This window comes from Labrus bergylta, chromosome 3, assembly GCF_963930695.1.
Source record: "Labrus bergylta chromosome 3, fLabBer1.1, whole genome shotgun sequence".
Classification (NCBI taxonomy): domain Eukaryota; kingdom Metazoa; phylum Chordata; class Actinopteri; order Labriformes; family Labridae; genus Labrus; species Labrus bergylta.
In genome coordinates, this window is record NC_089197.1 from 17,103,525 (window position 1) to 17,124,660 (window position 21,136).

Here is a 21,136-nt window from a genome sequence, read left to right on the forward strand (position 1 = left end):
AAACAGGGTTGGATAGAGGTATCCGTAATGATCTGGTTTCTGTTGTGAACGTCACTGTATTTGAGGACAGCCCCCCCCCCACCACCACCACCACCACCACCACCGTCAATCTCTCTCATGGAAGCAAAAGTGCTGCTTAGTTCCGGGTTCCTTTGTGTCGGCCGTCTTATATCTGCCCCACTCTCTTCTTTTCAGTGCTACAATCATTAATTCTCCTGACATGAAGAAGCAGTCCTTGTGTGCTGTCTCCCGCTGTCTTTTTCTATGTATGTATCTCTTTCTGTACTGGTATTTATCAGTCTGTCAATATATCTCTGTATCTGTCTGTCTAGCCTTCTGCTCTGCCTCTGTCTGGTTTAGGTCTATTAAAGTCGCTCTCCACCCCTTTTCTTCCCTGTCTGTGTTTATGTTGTTCCTCATCAAAAGCACACACAAACAAAAGTCAAGTTTAGGCAATTACGTTTGTTTGTTGCTTGGTACTCGATGCTGAGTTTGATGTTGGTTATCAGGCAAACACTGAGACGTTCATGTTCTCATCCAGGCTACTTGAGCTTGTAACTCTCCGAAAGCGCCTGCCAGCAGGAGAGACATTGCTTACTTAAAAAGCCCTCTGTGACACTAAATGGAAATGTCTGCATACATTTTATTTTGCAGCAAAGACAGAAAAGCAGATTTGCTTCAGTTTCTGTTCAAGGCTGGTGGCTTTGAGGAGTCATTAAGGAATAATGTGAGGATTCAGCCTTATTGAGATGCCGCTCTAATATCCAGTTTAAGATTTGTTTTATGTATTTGCCGCATGCAGTGTGAGTGATGAGCCTCAGGTTGGAAGTATTTACAACGAGCAGTCTTTTCTACACTGAGTCTAGCAACTCGGTGACCTTCATGCTCTTTTTGTATGTAGTAGATGCTCGGTGTGTGCTCCAGGAGTTCCTGCATTACAAGTCTCCAGCTCCCAGCCTCAGGCACCATCAGTCTAGTCACACTTGTCTGTCAGGCTTTGGCCTCAGTAGGCAGATCTGTGCTTTCCAGTCCCTTCATTTCCATATATCACAGGATGATCTATAGTGGAGCTCTGTTTGCAGCAGGGCTGTTTGTGAGCAAGTATGCTCCACTCTGTCTCATTTATAGCACAGCAGGCTGGCAGGGTAATAAAAGGATGTCAATGGGGGATTTGACCTCTGCAATTTTCCAATTATTATTCTTCTAAAACATCCTATATCTGTCTACAACCCCTCTGGACCACAGCAGCATTCAAACCCAACTGCTCTTTAAAATCATTTGTGTTTTAAGACACACACAGAGAGAAGGCACCAGCAGTGTGGCCAGAGAGAGAACAAAGACGGCTTTGAACAGATTTTTTATTTTATTTTCTGAGACCTGTTTGTCACCAAACCAGTGAGTTAGACTGCACTATAAAATCATTTTCTCTGTCTTCATAATATAAACACACACAATAAAAGCATTGTGAAAAACAGTCTCTAACGTCAGCTCGAGTTTTTCAAGGAGATAAGCTTGATAAAGTTGGGTTTCATTCAACGTTCATCCTTCCAAAGTTTTTTTTATTAGGAGCTGATTTATCGACAGAGATCTCCTCATCATCATAACAAACCTAAGCAATTACTTAAACTAGTATAAAAAATATCACTGAAGATGTTTCAGGATAAAAATCAGGGAACAAAAAGTACAAAATAAATCTGAAGAAAGTGTTTCACTGTCACAGCAGCTTTTGTGCACCTTGTTCAATTTCTTTTGGCTTTTACAAAAGACATCTGCCCTCTTTAGCTGCAGCTCAAACGATAATTTGGCCTTGTTCTCTGGTGTGTACGTCATGTTTCCACTAAAACCTGTGCACTAACTCCTTGTTGTCATTATTTCACCTGTGCTGTTTCCAATTTCCAATTTCCTCATTTAATACAGTCTCAGCACAGACCGATTATTTCAAAACTAAAAAAATTTAGTTGTCAATGACAGATGGGACTTCTTATATTGCACCTTGGTTTTAAAAACATCTCTCTGTTTAACAAAAGATTCCAGCTGCTGTACTGCACTCCCACTCCTGATCGTGGTCGTATTCCCTTTTACCTGAGGGAGCCTCATTGCCAAAAGCTTGCAGCTTGTTTTGTGAAGCAAAGAAAAGACAGGGTCACTCTTTAATTCTCTCCATCTACGCTCTTGTCTCAGTCAGTGCTGAATCACTGGGCTTTAATCATTTCTATTAAAATATTATCTGTCTGGTCTTCTTCCACTTAAGCATGCTGCCCACACCTCATCCAGCAGATTTTGGTTGCCTGGTTATGCAGAAAGCTTACATAAAATGGTGAATATTTAAAATAGAAATGATTAGGGCTGGTTAAAAATATTGATTCATCAGTGCATTGTAATTATTATTTTCCCAATTCAATATCGATTCAGGGAAATCCTGGGATCGATTTTTTTAAATAACATCCCTCTCCACTGGGGGCACTGTTGGTGCTGTGAATTCAGGTCAGGCACATTTGTGCACTTGACATATCGTCTTTGTCCAAGCCATTACAGCACTGTTATGTTTATTAAGATTTTGCTACAAATTCAGCTCAGGCACAAATGTGCACTTTAGATCATACTGTACTTAAATGTTTTATTCTTTGTTTATTAAATAATAATTCAATGATTAAATATATTTTTGAGTCAGTTTGCTCGAAACCAATACAAACAATGCACACATAATTATAAAACAAATATCAGAAGGTACTGTGATGAGTTATCTGGGTATTCCTGTCACCTGCCTGTATTATTAAATCAATGTTGAATCGATATCAAATGGAATCGTGACCCAAATAATTGAAATCAAATTGAATTTGTTGTGGACCATACCCAGCTCTAGAAATTATAGAGCAGGTGTATAGGCTGTCCCTGATTGTTTACTCAGATGCTTTGCAGGACTGTGTCTATCCTAATGGGCATGGGTCAAATGCATGAAATAATTTATTATTTCGTCAAGGCTCAATGGTGTCAATCAGAATCAGCTAAGTGGTCCAAATGTTAACACCATTTACAGTCTATGGTTAACACATGTTCATACTGTGAACATATCTAAATCCTGTTTCCAAGAACACTTTTAAAGGACAACAGAGGAATATATCCATCAGCACTGCATGAAGAGAGGTTCAAAGAAAACAGGAAATGATCATATTCATGCAAGTCTGTGAAAAATAGATAGCTCCTATATACATTTGCATGGCTTACAAGTGTCACCTGAACTTACTGCAGTGTAAATAATCAAATGATGATTGGTCACTATAGGAAACGATGTCTTCTCTGCAAGAAAAACTCGGTCACACTGGAAGACTTGTCGAAACATATTCACAAAAGCCGCATTTAAGTCACATACCTTTTTTCCTATAGTACAATAAAACAAGACCTTAGAGGCTCGAAAGAGAACAGTTTGAATATTTAAAAAGATTACGACACCTCTGCTCCTATGTCGTGACCACAGTTAATAAGCATATCTGAATCTTGGTTTTCTAAGAGGCCCTGTTGTTCTGTTTTATTGTTCTTTAGATTACTGATGTTAATTCACTGTGAGTTCTTGTGTGACTTTGGTTGGAACTACTGCGAGAATGAATACAACCTGACTGCACCCTTTGATGCTAACATAGATAATTTCCACATTTTAGGTACTTTGTGATACAAAACCTTTGTTATTTTCTTTTTTTGAAGAGATAAAACTTGCTGAAACAAAAAATATGTAAATTTGTCACTCAGACAATTCCAACATACTGAAGCTTTTCTCTCTTGAGAATGTATGTTTAAGTTATAACATGTAAGCAATACGGATATATAATACATTTCATGAACTTTTGTGTGATTCCTTTTTATTATTATTGTTATTATTACTACCATTTGTGTTACATGAATTTAATGAATAATACATTTGAACATTTATATATGAACTGGTATAACTAGTGGTAAAATGTCATGCCAATTATCAAATGCTGTTCACAAGCACAAATATAACTCAGAATGTTTCATTCTCAGTCAGTTATTCGATGCCTTCCTTCTTTCATAACGATGTTTAGTCTGTTATGAGGAGCATTCAGTAGACAAATGTTACCTTTTTCAACTGTGGTTTCCAAACATTTGATAATGTCAGGCTTTAAATTTGAACTTTGTGTTACTGTTTTAATAAACCATATGACTTCCTCATCAAACTTCCTTTACATGTGAATATTAATCAATGCTTTTACAGATTTCTTCTCATTTCTTTATATTATTTTCTTCACAGTCAAGATGGCTTGGTATTTTCTTGGTCGGTCAGTGCAGAGCAGTTGCTCTGTGATTGAGACATCATCGGTCACAGTGTAGTCTGTGACAGGATTTTTAAAGGAATGGTGTGCTGTGGCATTTCCATCGCCTTCAGCTGACTGTTAACTATTCGCTAACCATGTGAGACAGGGAGGAAGAGTGTGAGGGGGGAAAAAAAAGAAAAAAGTCAAGCATGCTATAATTTTAAACAGACGAAATAGATATAGGTAATCATAATCAATCAAAATCATAGGTCAGGCAGACATGCATTGGATGCACTTAAGTCAGCGTTATATTGGATTATACACCCCCCCCTCACCCCCACTCACACACACATCCCTACCCTTTTCTTTAGTGTTTAGCCTTCTTTCTCTATCATGAGTGACAGCAGAATGAAACATCTCTCCTGCTTGTCCCCACACCTGGCTGAATCGATGCATGCATGTGTAATTTGTGTATGAACATGCACATGCTCACCTTTACCTGCAGTGAAAACACTGTACTAACTGCATAAAACTCAAATATTCAAAAAAGAAAATGAACAAATTCAGCTACTGCAGACTTTTTAGATTATTTGTACTCAAGATGTCGGATTGAATAAGTGTATGTGTCCAAGACAGAGTGTTCCCATCAGTAAATGGGGTTTATGTTATAAATTCAGTGAGAAGCTAAGCTACATTGCTGTTCCCTCTCCCTTTTTCCCCCTCCTTTTCTTTAAGCATGTATTAGGATCAAGGGACATTTGAAACTACTTAAAAATAAGCTGCTTATGCCTTTTTGTCAAGCAGGGTCTAATCAGGGTAATTTAAACCATATGATATATTCAGGGACTAGCTTAAAGTGTCAGCCATGACCAACTTAACAGAAAGTTAGGCTCAGTTTTCCTTCGCTCCCCCACCTGTGTGAACTGTGCACCTGTTGGAAACACTAAACACAAAGGATGACGGGTGTAGAAGGATTTCTACTTAAGTTTAAATCCTCGTACTTAAAGGCTGCAGTTATAAATCTGCCCCTCTGTTTGTCTTCTTGAACAGCCACACATACAGTTTTTAAAATATGAGCAAAGACAGTTGGGACTTCAGACGTTCACTTCAGTTTGAGTGTCAGTGAGGGCATTGTATTATGTAGTTGTTTACGACGTACGCATGAGCATATAAGAGGCAGAGAATAATAAGCTGTGCCTCGAACACACCTTCGCTTGATGTTTATTTTTTCTTCAGTCATTGTTTATTCCCGTGATGGTTCTGGCGCAGTGTGAACCCATAATAACCATCCTATGCAATTGAGCTCCTCTCTCATTTTCCCTGTTATTTTTGAACGTTGTGATTCTCTGATTCTTTGAGATCGTCAAAAATAATAATGAATTTGATTGTACCTGTAATTTAGTTGCCCTCTCACTGTTTCTTCCTTTCATCTTTCCTTTGCACATGAGTGTGTTGCTGTGTGCTTTTGCGTATGTGTGTGTGTGTGTGTGTGTGTGTGTGTGTGTGTGTGTGTGTGTCTTGATATACAAACTGTTCATACGTGGGTGTCTTTCAGTGTCTGCAGAGAATCTGGAAAAGAGCCTGAGGCAGATGGAGCGGCAGCTGCTGCAGCTGGAGAGAGACCTGGAGACTTTCTCCTCCCCTGATGACCCCAACGACATGTTCTTGACTAAAATGGCTATATCCTTTACACATGCATGGATTATTCACTCATCAGTCCGTGTAATGAGTCAAACAGACCAAAAGTTTGCAGAATGTTGCTAGAACTTGAAATTGTATGTTTAATTTAAACCGTGTGGGGACACAGAGGTTGATAAAGGAGCACATTTTCATACCTTAATCTGCAACTGAACTTGTGTTAAAAAGGGAAAGGACTCTCAAGGCTGTGGCCGATCAAACACCCACATTTCCTTTAATGTTTAAATGACTAAAAACTCATTTGAAAACTGTTTTTTTATTATTTTTATTTGCCTCTCCCGTTAAATACATAATTTTCTCTGCTTAGTTCATATGAGGGCTGTGACAAAAGTTAAAAAAAAAAAAAAAAAAAAAACGGGCTGCAAAGACAACTCTATCACCCTGTTTCAAAGATACACTGTTGATTGTGAGCTCAAGTCATTTACGGCAGCGTCTTCACCGCTAGTCTTTATATCACAAGTCCTCTCAGCTCTCCTTTAAATGGTCCTTCACACTGGGGTCAACTAAAGTATGAAGGGGAAGGTAAAACTGGTAGAATCAGCCCCAGAGTATGTTTATTCATTAAAAAAAGATATTTCGGTTTATTTAATCAGAAATAGACCATCAGCTTCTAAAAGAAAAATAGGGCCTACATCTGTGCAAAGGAGCAGCATGTGAATAGATTATTTCATATAAATGATATGACATTGTGTGCATCTATACATGTTGATTTACAGATTATGCCGCTTTCCTGGAGACAAAACAACAGCAAGTTATTTTAACAAAACAACACTTTAAAAAAAAACAGCAACACATATATACACTTTTTTGTCTTTACTGTTACACCGCTCTGTTTGGGTGGATGTGTGGGTCTGTTGCTGACAGCTGTCCATTCCTGCTTGGCAGCACAGTTAATTATTCACTGTTCTCTCAGGTAGTTCCAGTGGATCAGGTTGATGGACATGTCTCAAACCAGGTGTGTAAGTGTGTGTTCAATAATACACCCTGTACCTAGCCTCCTTCATGTAGTTTTGATCAATAGCCTGGGGGCTCGGGCACTCTATGCTTGTGCTGTGCTAGTTGGCAGACAACTTGAGTGCAATCCAAAAAGGGTCACTGGGAATGGATTTGACAGCTCTGTCTTTCGCTGCTTTGCTTTCCAATTAAGGTGACTTGTCAAAAAATGTCTAAACTTCGCAAGAAAAATCTTTAACTCCATCTGACTAAAAAATAATTTGAACTCACTGTTGGCTTTCACAAAATGAAACATAAAGTTTCACCCTGAGTGTTAAGGCAAGAAAAACAAAAGTCAGCTAGAAATGCGGTCATGTAGAGACGAACTCTAAAGAGCTTTACTGTTTTTACCAACAAGCATTTGATCAAAATGTTGTATCCGCATGTCACGCTCACACCAAACCATCTGTTTTTGAAACCACACCATGTTGCTCCAGTGTTTCCCCTAGGTTGGAGTTGTTGCAGCAGAGGGGAAGTGGAACAATGTTTTAGTTGCGTTCAAATTTTTAAAAATGATTTTCTTTTTTAAAGAATTATTAACATTTGTTGGACAAAATAATCAACCAACAACCACCCTATTGTCTTAACCTGGCTCATGGGTAATGGCAAAAGACAGGAGGAGTCAGAAATGTACCAAAGAAAATGAATAATTTATTTCAAAACGATGGTTACATTTGAGTGTGTAGCAATAATTCGTATAATGTTAGTTTCTCGGGAGATAAGCTGTAGCCCAGCAGCGGAGGTCATATTTCAGCAGTGGTGCACCTAGAAGCATATCGGGGAAACACTGTGCTCACGTTAATGCAACTGAAGTCAAACACCGTCACGTATTTAAACAGAAACCAAACTTCTATTTTAAGACAGCTTAACTTACACAAGTACAACCAGGACATTTTTCTGAGCATTTAATCAAGATCAATTTAGAATCCAATGTCTTTGTAAATTTTTTACATGTATTGATTTTCTTTAATCAACATTCCTGATGTTTGATCATAATAGACCTTTACAGATGCTTTCTCATTTATTTTCGGAATGTCACACAGTCATCAAGGCTACAATATATGTATCAAGTACAATTGCAAAGGCAAAAAAAAAGAAGCTGTTTCACTCTCAAACAAGTTTCACTGCTCATCCTCAAGTAGCCTCTTGAAAGGTACACAGAAGCCCTCAAGCCTTCATGCCTGATGAAGGCAGCAATCGTTATTTCCATTCGTGAAATCAACATTCCCCAGCTGAAAACATTATAAACTACAACATAACTTTGCTTTTGGTCTTTCCTTACTCATCTGAATGTGAGCCTGGTTTGGAAAGGTGGTAGATTTGAACATGGGAAAAATAGAAAGACGTATGTAGAATAAACAAATGAAGAATTGTAAGCGAAAAAATGATGGGAGTCACACGGGGGGGGGGGGGGGGGGGGGGGTAACAGATCTGTAAGAAAGCAAGAGTGAACAGTGAACAATTGCTTTCTCTGGAATAGGGTAGAAGTCAGGAGCAATATTTTCCACCCCATGATACTTATCAACCATGGCTCTCAGCTATTTCTCGATTTTTCCTACCTCTCTTGCTTTCCATCACCAGCTCCGGCTTTCCTCATGCCTCTTTCCCCCCCCTCCAGCTCCTGGCTTGGAAAGATATTACTGACAAGTCAATCTGAGAGCAGGGCCTATTGAACAGCATTTACCCAGCTGTGAATAGGTAGTCCCATCCCCAGCCAGATTCAACTGACGCCAGCCATCAAATAGGTCCATCAATTGAGCCATAATGAAGGGGCTCGATGGGAGCCAGAGAGCCACCTCACATAAGAGTGATACCACACACACACACACACACACACACACACACACACACACACACACACACACACACACACACACACACAGACACTACTCATTCTCAGTTGCCATGAGACAAAGGGTCAGGGTCATGAGAAGGATTTCTTTTTCTTTTTTCTCTTTTTTTTTTCTTTCTCTAGATTCTATTTATCACGCATCAAAAGCTTAGATTTGTGTTGTTCACGGTTGGCATGTGGACTGCAAAGGATATTCTTTTGCTAAGAGAGTCTTTATTATAGAAGATATATATTTTTATATTTGACCCGCAAATTCATCCTTGAAAGTTTCAGTATTGAAAGTGTGTTTTTTTTCTGTGTGGTGACTTACATCAGACTTACTTGATACTATGCTCTGGTAGTAGGCAGGAGCTTTATTAATGCTCTCACTTCTCCTCTCACTTTGCTTTGACACTGACACCCCTCCAGCTTATGTTGACACAGCCATTATCCATTTGTCCTCATCCACACTCACACACAAATGATCCTGCAGAGCAGAGCTGTCATTTGCTTTGCTGGGTTTAACCAGCAGGACCTGCTTAATGCTCTTCAATCTTCCATTCTAGTCAGTTTGGGCACAGGCCACAGTACCTCATGAAATTCTAAATGTTTAATAAATCTCTTTGTGTTGAAGGATAAGTAAAAATAATGATCCCTGTCAGTAGCTGTGTTTACATGGACACAAATAATCAGAATAAAAACCTGATCAGAATACAAATGTTAAACTGCTATGTTGTAAACACGTTAATCGAAAGAGACTTATCCGATCCGGCTCATTAAAAAAATAGTTTCCTTCGAACAAGAGGGGTGGTTTATACGGGTAGTTGTTTGGATCAATATCTATGAACACACTTGATCCGATTGTGTCTTCCTAGTTTGGGTAAAACTGTTCTTACTGTGCATGTCTGCCCCTCTCTTCAACTGCACATGTCTGAAGGTCCTGCATACTTGCCCCCCCCCATTTATCGATCTAAGGGCAATTATGTACCACTGAGCTTGCAGTTTAATGAGGAAGTGAAGAAGAAAAAAAGTAAGATCAAGGTTAAATGACATACAGACGTTCAAGGTCTTGGACACGAGAGAAGGAGAATTAAATCTTTGTTGCACAATGAGGGGTGGGAGTGGAGGAGCAACATCTAGAGATGTGCAGCGACAGCGATGTCTCTTTAAAACAGAGGCGGAGTCAACTTACACGGTGACTCTGGCCTGCTTACCGGAAACTGGACCAAAAAAACTAAAAGGCACACAGCAGGGCTTTATTTCACTTGAAACCGATCTCCCTCCGGAGAAAAACTTGATTGACACCATGTCATAGACAGAAACATGTACCTGATGTACCAAAGAACAAAGATCAAGTTCTCACAAGTTACAGCACATTTTTATTTACATTAAGAGGGGAAAAAAATATAAATCTTTTCAGTATTTTCTAATCTGAGCGTTTCTTAAAGACATCGCAGAAACGGTCAAATCTTCAGGGAAGGATGAGTACCAAGGCTGTGGATTTTAGTCTTATTAAATTGAGAGTAGATTACTTTGTCTTCTTCTTGATTTATGTTTATATATGCAGTAAAAAATTGTGCCTTTCAAATAAACCAGCACACTTTGCCACCAGCCAGACATGAGTCACAGATGCTGGATGCTGCAGTGAACAAAGTGTAGTAGTAACCTGAGTGACAGTATCAGAGCTCTGAATGCCAACATCACAGTCACTACTGACAGTTGGTTTTCCAGCTTGTTTCTCCCCTTATGGCAACAAGTGTGAAGATATTTTTATAGTTTGACTATGTTGTTCATTGCTCTCAAATAAGGGTGCAGACTGCGAGTCGGAACATTTAATTAACACTTAAACTCTGAAGAATGTGCCGTTGACCTTGACCCCAGCCCTCACAGCTTCAGCAAGGGTGCACGGGAGCAGTACGGCAAGCTGGTGATCATGCACAGCAATATGGAGACCCTGTACCAGAACATGCTGGAGTACTTTGCCGTTGATCCCAAGAAGACGTCTGTGGAGGAGCTGTTCACTGATCTCAGCAACTTCCGCTCCATGTTTACTGTGAGTATCCTCAAGCATGAAGTCTTTATTTCCTGAATATGTTGCGGTGAAGCAAATCATTTATATGATTGATGAGTGGATATTTTAATTTTGCAAGAAGTCATGTCATACTCAACTTAAATCACATGGTTCACTTGATGTTAATGCGAATAGTTTTTGGTAGGCTGTTCATCTGATTTACTGTTACTTGAAGCTTGTGAGGAGTTTTAGCTGACTGTGAAACAAACTAAAATAAATACTGATGTCTCTTTATAACTTACAAATCCAGAACCTTCCGCACAGGACGCTAGTTATTTTCATTATGTGCAAATCTGAGCAACTGCTTTGATTTCAAAGCATCCCGATTAATCAGGAATTACACAGACAATGGATAGTGCAGTTCCAGGGAGGCATCTGTCCAAATGATGAGCTTAAAAAAACAAATGCAGTAACCTTTTAGCCACCATCAGAACACGGCTGATGAAAGCACTCAGCCACTTCCCAGTGGACATTTAGCTTTTAGAATCACAGATGCGATAGGAAAGGTTTTTATTATTACAGTGTGCACAAATATTACTTGTGTGAGGAACTTTGATTTGCATCATAAACATTCATAAGCTGCATTTGATTGTTTTCTGTTATTGGTGCATGCAGAAAGAGTCCTCACTCTGGAGTGTTTACTGCTTCCGTTCAGGAGTTTAAGTGTTTTGAAATTTGGAGGGCAATGCTGCCTTTCGTTGTAAACTGCCCTGAATAGCAAAAAACACAAAGATATTTTAGCTGAAGTATTGTGTCGGGGTTTGAGAAGAGCTGCAGTAAATGTTGAGTGGATGTTTGGAAACTCTTTGAAACTTTTCACTATTTGTATGCATTGGCTGTATCAAGACAGAACCTTAAATTCTCCTATCAGTGTCCTGTTGTATAATGCAAATCAGAGCAGTGCCAGTCCTGTGTAGTCCAGTCCCACCAAGACATTTATGTCATCACTGAGCTCTGTGGCCTTATCAGTCCGCTGCTGCTGTGAGCTGTGGAGCTGTGGAGACCCACTGTGTTTAATCAGTGGGATTAGTGGCACAGGCCACTGGGCGCGACAGATAATAGTAGCTAATTAGCCTACTAAAGTTCCAGCCCTGCCCCCATCTTAACATCTACCTCACACACACACAAATGGATTTCATGCCTCTTTGACTTTTTTTCCTGCACAGTCATTAGTTAGCCTTTAGATTTTATTTTACTCCGATGCTTTGTCTACATAGTTGTGTTATTTTTCAGGGAGAGTAGTGGTAGTTTTGGGTTTGTCTTAATTCTGTTCCTTCTTATGTAAGGGTCATTTATACAACAGTAGATGCATCTTTTTTTTTTTTTAGACCTGACATCCCATATGAAGTTGTTTTCACTTTAATGGCTGTAGCATTTTGATCATCTCTTCATTAGGGCTGCCACAATTGATTGATAAAAGATGATAGAAGTGTTTTGATTATCTGCTGTGCTTTGTGAGCTTATTACATCACTCCGCGTCTCGCAGAGCAATGCACGTCGCACTCAGACGGTTTAGTGGTGTGTTGCTTGGTCTGTTTAAACTGTGTTCAAATCTGCTGTACAAATAACCTTTACTTTATATCATTACAATGACGATAATAATTTACTGATCAACACATAATCTGAGAGGAAATGTTCATCAATGACCGTTTTTCCGTAATTGGCGAGCTAAAAAAAATAGATCTTTGATAATGAAAACTCCAGTGAAACATATGCTTTATTTTTGGTTTACGAGACTAGAGGGGATTAAAACATTAGTCAGTGGTTGGCTGTCGGACATTTAACATCCATGATGTATCCCCCCACTGTGCGTTTATTAAATCCATCAAAATACAGGCAAGAGAGAGGAAAGGTGTGTGTGTGCTGCAGTCATAGCAGGAGGAGCGTGTGTGTGTGTGTGTATGTGTCTATGTGTTTATGTGTGCATCAGTAAATGAGAGCAACAGAGAGATGAGCTGACACGACACTGAGCCTTAACGAGCTCACGACAGCCTGACCAATCACAGCAGTGAGTAACTGTCTGTGAAGGCTAAGATTTCTCTTTATAAAGACTGAAGCTGTTTGATAGGTGAACTCTATAGCTCCTCTGTTCTAAAATGTAGACTATTTCACGGGTGGTCGTTGTAAAACTACTCACTGTGAAAGTCATTGAATGAAAATAAATAATACTTCAAGACAAGCCGGGGACAGGGTTTGCAAATTAGGCACGGCTAGAAACCTCTATGCATGGCATCTACTTTTGTATTTTACAAATGAAGCAAAGTTCATTGCATGTGTCCCTGTTAAAAAAACAAATAAAACAACAAAAATGTATACTAAATAATAATACACTTTGTTCATATAGTACTTTATTAACACAGTTACAAAGTGCTTCACAAAGAAATCAGAGGAGTGAAAGGAAGGCAAATGAAACAAAACAAAAATAACATTTAAAAATACTAATACAACTGAAGATAAAATGAAGAATTCAGAACCCAACTACAAGTAAAAATCCTCAATTCAAAGTATTGTCATCAGTGTGATCTTAAAGTTTCTACAAATATGAGTGAGGAGTGAGGTAAAATAAAACTTTTACACATGTTATAGAGCATATTTGTATTACAATGTTAGTCCATGGCCTGTTTAAGCTTTTTGATGTAGCAAAGCCCGTTACATTTTAGTCTGTCATTAATACTTTAAAAATAATTCTTTATAATTTCACATTTTTCATACAACAGCACCAGGACATTTAAAACATAACCTGTTGTTGCTTGTACATCTGTGTGTGTGTGTGTGTGTGTGTGTGTGTGTGTGTGTGTGTGTGTGTGTGTGTGTGTGTTTTTTTGAATAAAGGGCTAGAACTAACAACAGTTTAAAAAAAAAAGCGGATTCATCAATTGATCGGGGAGAAAAATTGACCAATGAATCAATACTCTATGTTTGGTATGGCATCCACGGTGTGAATTGCATACAACAAGCTTCCATGTATCGTATTTCTCTCTGAATTAGCTCTGTTTGTGTGTGCCTGTGAGTCCATGCGCGGGATGAGGGAACCCCTCCCCCCAAATGAATATCCAATCACTATGCGCCAAAGTTGTCGGATGCTGATAGCACTGGTGTCAGATTTCACACATTACTTTGACATGGCGAGCTGTGGGGATAGGGTCTACATAAGGCACTACTTAAACACTTAAACTTTTCACTGAGACTATACCACATACACCAGGAAAGTGAAAAATAAATAAATAGTTTTGGAATAAAATAAATGCTTTTTTTCCTTAATTCTTTTGAAATTTGCCCAAAAATTCCAAAGATTGGAATAACAGTAACACTAACGGCCGGGCTGTCCAAATCCAACTGAAAACCATGTCTCAAAAGCAGAGGTATGTATGGAATCGTGGGCTGACTGAATAGTTGCATCACTAGGATCAATAATTAAGATTGTTGTTAGTTGCAGCCCAAATTTTCATTGCCATTAAACTTCATCTTTTTATTAGTGATACTGAAATTTTTCTCTTGGTCTCATAACACAAAATCTAAACCTAAAGTCAAATATGACATAAAAATGCTGCCTATCAGGTCAACACAACGGAAGTACTCTCGACCTCTCGAGTAGTAGAGAAGTGTAACAAACAGCCCTCTTAGGCCTGAGAAACAGAACAGATGAGAGGGCGTTACTTATAAAGCAGGAAGAAATGTTGCATAATGAGGCAAACATAAAAAGGTAAGAAGTCTTTTTTACTTTCCACCCACTTCATAAAAACAACAACTCTCATCTGGTTCTCTCTCACGGCCAAAAATCAAGCTGTTCCACTTTGCGCTCACCCCTGGGGCCTGAATAACTTCTGCAGGGTTGACTTGAATATGCATTATTTTCTATTGCACTTGTTGTTTTTCTTTTGACCATTTCTCTTTTTTTCAGCACGTTTGCTGTTAATTCATTTGTTTTGGTGTTCTCTAGCATTTTTTAAGCCATTTTAACAGTTTGAGTACTTGAGGAGTAACTTCTCCAGCCACATCTTCATCTTTATTTAATATTCACACATGTGCACAGTGAGCTGGATTATAGCAACAGCTATGGTACCTCTCTAGGGACATATTACTCCAAAATGCAAGAGCACGCACAAAAAACTTGTATTTTATAGAAATACGAGTCTGATGTTTAACAGCATGCAAAACAATCATAAGGAGAAACCAGTAAAGACAGACAACATGTAAAGTAACTTTGCATCATTTGCACACAGCACACGCCATTGTGATACGGAGAGAAGGAGATTAGCCTTGTGTCCAGATAAACTGATATCTAAACAAAATAAAATATTGGAGGTTAGATTATATAATTTTCCATTTTTTATGGTAAAGAAAAACACAGGGAGTACTCACGTACTTGTTCATAATGTGATACTCGAGTATTTAGATGACTGTAAATTCCCATCTTATGTTATTAGTAGGAATCCAATTGAAGAACTGATTAAGTTTGCAACTTATAAAATGGCTTCACTCTTTGCTTAATATCCCAACTTTAAGTCAGCTCCTTGCAAGGTCTAAGCTCCTAAATGGTGTCCACTTTTCACATTTACCTAAAATTGCATGTACTATGTATGTATGTACGTATGCTAATATGGAACAAAAAAAGTGATTTGTCCTCTTACTTTCTGATTTAACAGAATGTCCTCACATCTAGTTGTCAAATATCCTGCTAGCTGCTGTGTGTGCCAAGCCCTAAAGGAACTACAGCATCTACACCTCCTTCACAGGCTCAAAGAAACACACAGGCAGTGACAAAAGAAAGGCTCCCAAATGCTTTGCTTTTAGCCTGGCTGTTCCTTTTTTCACCTGTACTATTGATCCCATGACATATCTGTGCTGTGATTGTTTTGCTCACTCCAACGGCAAATACCCCATTTTCTCCTGGCTGTGTTTGGACATGGATCAAACCGAGAGCGGGGTGATAAAAGACCTCAATATGTTTCATGCATTAATTTAATGCCAGTTAAGTTTTATGAGAAAAAATATACCACATGTTATGGGCATGATAGGGTTTGATATCATGGCTAGAATCCATTTCATTTGAGCTCCATGGGTCAGCTGGAGTTTTGTAGCAGCTTTTATGTTCCTCCCAAACATAACAGTTAATGACTCAGCCAGTGAAAGGTGAACAAGCCAAGTGTTATAAAGACCTGCGTTATATGGTCAAAACTCCCAAGGTAGCTATTCATTCCCCTGTGATAGGTCAAGGTGTAAGCAGCTTACACCCTCAGCAATTCGTTCAAATGCTCACATCACGCAGACATATCTAGGAAGAAGCCAAGGCTAGGTCAATGAACGTAGGCATACAGTAAATCTCAGCAGCGTAACCTCTCGGTCAAATCTGTGTCAGCATTTACCCTGCTGTGCCAAGGCCCATGCTAATAGTAGCGTGCTGTCTCCAGACCTCTGCCTGAAGCCAACTGAGCCTTGAACTGTGTGTATGTTGCATGGGAATGTGTGTGTGTGTGTGTGTGTGTTTGTGTGCGTATGTCATTTTGTATTGGCGATTTTTTTTTTATAGGGGAAGCTGCTTAGCTTTTTCACACACAAAAAAATAGGTACACACACTCGTACACACACACACACATACAGCATGCTCAGTCACCCGTAGGAAGGAGACCCAGGGCGAGGCCGCACATCTGACAGGAATCCAATTGAGCGTGTCTAATGGCGGACATCCAGGAGAGGAGGAGGGAGAAGCAGACCTGCAGTGATGAAGGAGAGCGGAGGGCAATTTCCTCTGAGAGCTGGTTCTCTCTCACTCCTGCTCTCTCTTTCTCTCTACCTCTTTCTCTCCTTCAGCTAGACATCACAGTAAAAATGAATGCTTTGTCAGATTGCAAAAAAAAAAAATCACATGACTCTTCATCTTTTTGTCGTTTCAGGCTTTCCGTCACTTGCTCTCAAAATCTACGTTCCTTCAGTTTTCATTATTTTTTCAGAATTAAGATAATTATTTCCTAGAAGTTGTATTGAGATGAAAAACCACTTTGCTCAAAATGACCTTTTTTGAGTTACTGCACTAAGTTAATGTCCACACCGACTTCTTTGTTCTTGTATTATGAGTTTGCTAATTGGTTCTGCAATATCAGTAGACAGTGTGGCCTTTAGCACTTGCTGTGATCATATCATTTTCAATTTAACAAGGATGTTTGGATGTTATGTTCTTAAAGCTGCTATCTTCCCTGCTCTCTTCTCTTTGTGAAGTTTAAGACTGATCCTCTCTTAAACAGGCCCACTTGTTGTATTGACCCATTATTGACTAATCAATGCCTTCCCGCGGCTGCTGGCAGCAGTAAAGGGTCCTGGTTCAAGATAAGAAGTAATTTTCCCTTTTTTAAACTTCCTCTTTGGGTCTGAATAGCTATATTATTGAAACCACCTACCATTCATTGAATGACATTCATGGTCCAAAGAGAGTCAATCTGCCAGCCTGATTTATCTCAATCGCTACCATGAGATTGATATATGCGGTTACAAGTATATAAAAATCCTTCTAGGAAAACTCGGCATAACTTTGATCTTCTATGAGTTTGCAGACTATAGCAAGCTGTGGGATGCACAACCCCCAGCTGATACATACATGATGAATGCAGACATGAAGAGTGAATGGAGAAAAGTTGAACCGACCGTTCAGAAGTAGCAGTCTGTCTGTACAGATCATTGTTCAACTGCGTTACCTGTGTGTGTAAAAGATGCTGCGGCTGCAACATACATGCTTAAAACTCACTATATTTTTTAACATGATGGTTATCTGCCATGTCACATGGCAGATAGCCATCTGAAATCTATTTGCCAAATGTAAAATCTAACCAAGTTAAGTCTAAGTTAGTGACACGCAGTAATATGATATGAATAATTACAGACATAGAGGGTGAGACAGGATCTCACTGTGCCAGGTCCCCCGGCAGTCTAAGGCCTATGGCAGCATAACTAGGGACTTGTCCAAGCCTGAACCAGCCCTAACTATTATCTTTATCAATTCGAAAGTCAGTTGCATCAAAGGTTTATATTTATAAAAAACAAAACCAATCATACAAGTATGTAAACAACTTTTCTAACGACAATCTGTTGTTGTCGACTTGTACTCAATTGCTTTCTGTATGAAATTAGTTTTTGTTAAGGGTAGCGACAGCTTGGTTTTGTTGTTACTGTGTTTACTTTCGACTTTGGTAATTGAATTTGATGAGAGAGGTGCTTGATTGAGAGGTGGAGAGGGAGTGTCAGAGTTTGTCTGAGTTCATATTAGGCATCCATCACAGCTGTCTAGCTTGTAACCTGGGATCACTTAATTATTGAAAATGTATTATGTGTCAGTACTCTTGTTCGTGCCTTTTCTTTTTCCTCATTCTGTCTGCCCGTAATTTACCAGATTGGACACCCATTAAGAATATAGTCATTTGTGAATCAGTGCTTGCCAGAAGCAACTGACATTTTCATTCCATCAAATGCGAGTTAATTTTGTGGAGGAGTTGCTTTCATTTAAAAGTAGAAGCTTTAGTTTGTCCCTTCTTCAGCACACTTGTCTTCTTGTGAATTTCTGTGAACCTGCTGAGTTGGACACATCAGTGTCATTTGCTGCTGTTATCTTTTAAGTGAGTGTTTAAAGATGCATTTTGTTTGCCTGCTACACAGTCGGCAAACTACAATTTCCAAGTGGGTCTGTTTATGAATAAGTAAACACGATTTTCTGCAGTCAAAGATCAAGGTCAGAGTGTGCAGACAAAGAGCAACCATGGAATAGTCATACAAAGTGTTTTGAATGATAAAGGCTGCGAGCTGGGCAATGGAGAAAACAGGACGCAGGAATATACTATTTAAGGTAGAGCCAAATGGTTAATGTTGTATACTGTTACACCATACTATTAGTATTTTTTTCTGTGCTTCCTCGCTGATTTTCAAGAGTCTTGTTGATGCTAAATCAACAGCACCAATATGTTATGAATTTGAGTTCATTTCCAACAATGGTCACTCATATGCAGACATGATTATAGGCTGTCGGTGGGGCCTCAATAGGTGGCCGCCCCTTTTTATTTTGCCATTGTAATTTGCCTCATACTACACAGCTCTCCTACAGTGTTTTTCTGTGTGTATCCATTGGTGTGGCTTTGGCATTAGTATTCTATTACTGACCTGCCTGTCAAGCTGCGCTGTGTGAATAACGCAATAGAAGGGGAGACGAGGAGGAGGAGTTGGGTGTTTGATAAAAGCCCAGACTCGCTTGCTTTAAGTGACTGGCTATTGATCAGGATGGCAATCATGCTAGCACTCTGTTAAATCATATGCTGTGTGTCTCTTAGCTGGGGCATTATTGAGCTATAGACACTATTGTATGAGTTTAACAACGCTATGACACTATGATTATAGAGCCTCTTCACACACTGGTTAATATACAATAGAACGTCTACTTAATAGATCATTCTCAATATACAGGTAAAATAGAATAAACAATGCTTTTTGATTAGTTTAGAGATTACTTATTTGCTCTGCAAATATAGATAATACTAAAAGATATTTCTGCCAGTTTCCCCAATCCCAAGTTGTTATTGTTGTACTTTAAGAATAGAGAGGTCTTACATAATAGTGATAGTGAATGACAATTTCTTTAGATTATTGTGACCATCACAATGTCAAGAAAAGAGAAACATAAGGAGTTATTTTCAATTAATTGTAACAGGATGGAAACTATATTATCTCCCCCAAAATGAAATTGAATGGAGATTTGATATGACGTTTATGTCAAATTTATTCCTCATGGAATTATACTGTTTTGGTTTAAAAGTTATGCAAGAAAATCTCCCTAATCTTTATTTTTAATGTAGTGGTTAACTTTGGTTTCACGTAAGCAGATTCTGGCAAACTGACTTCCAACAACATCCACCCACATTAGCACCTGTAAGCTGTGTTTAGCTTCGCTTTCACTGTACAATACATTACAACGGAACTTTGGGGTTGTTCAAACCAGATTGCATAGCTGTTAACATTGCCATTGAGATCACCTATAGCTAAGTGACTGGAAAAAGAGCTCATCAGGTGATGCCGAAGCTGTCATGTTGACCCTAACACCTACGCACACTGACACTCCCTGTGACTTGATGCATGCATTATTGCACTCTTTGATGCTTCATATACGTTTTACTCTGTATAAGAATCACTTCTTTTTTTAACATATAACATTTTCCCCACGCATTGTTTGCTTTTGAAAGGAAGTCCTACCAGCAGGGATGTGTTTAGCTCCTGAAATAGAGTATTAAGGAGAAAAAAAAAGTAAAATATTACTTTTTATTTATTTAAATTAGGAATTATTATACATATTTTTCAAATGTGCTTGAAAGAGGAAAAAAAAATCTGAAGTTTCTATCAATGTCCTATGGTCATTCTTCCATCACTCTTACGGAACTGTCTCTCCTTTGTGTGTTTGAAGTCAAAAACAGGCCGGCTGTGCACCTCAGAAGCGTCATCTGACTTAAATGGTGCTTGATAAAGACGTCTGTGGGGTTTGACAGCTGTCTCTGCCTTTGACAGGCTCTACACTTCTGTAATTAACCCCACTTAGCAATCCGTCTCATTTTCTCTTTCTTTCTGCCTCTTTCTCGCTCTCTCTCTCTCTCTCTCTCTCTCTCTCTCTCTCTCTCTCTCTCTCTCTCTCTCTCTCTCACTCTCTCTTTATCTCCCCACAGCAAGCACTGAAGGAGAATCTGAAGCGGAGGGAGTCGGAGGAGAAGCAGAGGAGGGCACGGGCGGCAAAGGAGAAGGCTGAGCGAGAGAAGCAGGAGAGGCAGCAGAAGAAGAGGAGGCTGCTGGAAGTCAATGCAGGTAGAGGTTGTTCAATCTGCTCTGCCTGTCAATGCTTGCATTGTTAAGCCCTTGACAGGGAGCCGCGTGCTTAATCAATTTGGGATCAAATGGTGTAAGAGATCATTGAAAGACAATGACACCCATTTGTCAAGTAAACACAAGTCCCATTTAAATGGATTAAAGGAGACACCTATTTCCTCACTGCTCATGATCAGTCTGTGAAAAGAAACCCCCACACAGAAAGCATTTTTGACTTTTTATTGATGGAGATGTGGATAATGAAGGACAGCATTGAAATGCAAAGACATTTAAAATTCAAATGACCCATTGTGTAATCCTAAAAGAGGATTTGAGATGTCGCTCAGTCCTTGTCACCTCCATTACAATTATAGACCTTTATTATTTCTGTACACTTTCTCTATCACACACATAGTTTCCCAGATCATACAAGACATAAACAATATGATA

The 21,136-nt window shown here is 39.1% G+C and overlaps 1 protein-coding gene across 3 annotated transcripts in view; it reads left to right on the plus strand.

Moving 5' to 3' along the window:
• LOC109985509 (protein diaphanous homolog 3) overlaps positions 1-21,136 on the plus strand; it is a 167,203-nt gene that overhangs the window by 87,669 nt on the left and 58,398 nt on the right. For all 3 annotated transcript variants that reach the window (XM_065952839.1, XM_065952841.1, XM_065952840.1), the window contains 3 exons: positions 5,824-5,948; positions 10,679-10,843; positions 20,551-20,686. In XM_065952839.1, coding sequence (XP_065808911.1) covers positions 5,824-5,948; positions 10,679-10,843; positions 20,551-20,686 — 426 coding nt within the window. The remainder of the gene's footprint in view (positions 1-5,823; positions 5,949-10,678; positions 10,844-20,550; positions 20,687-21,136) is intronic.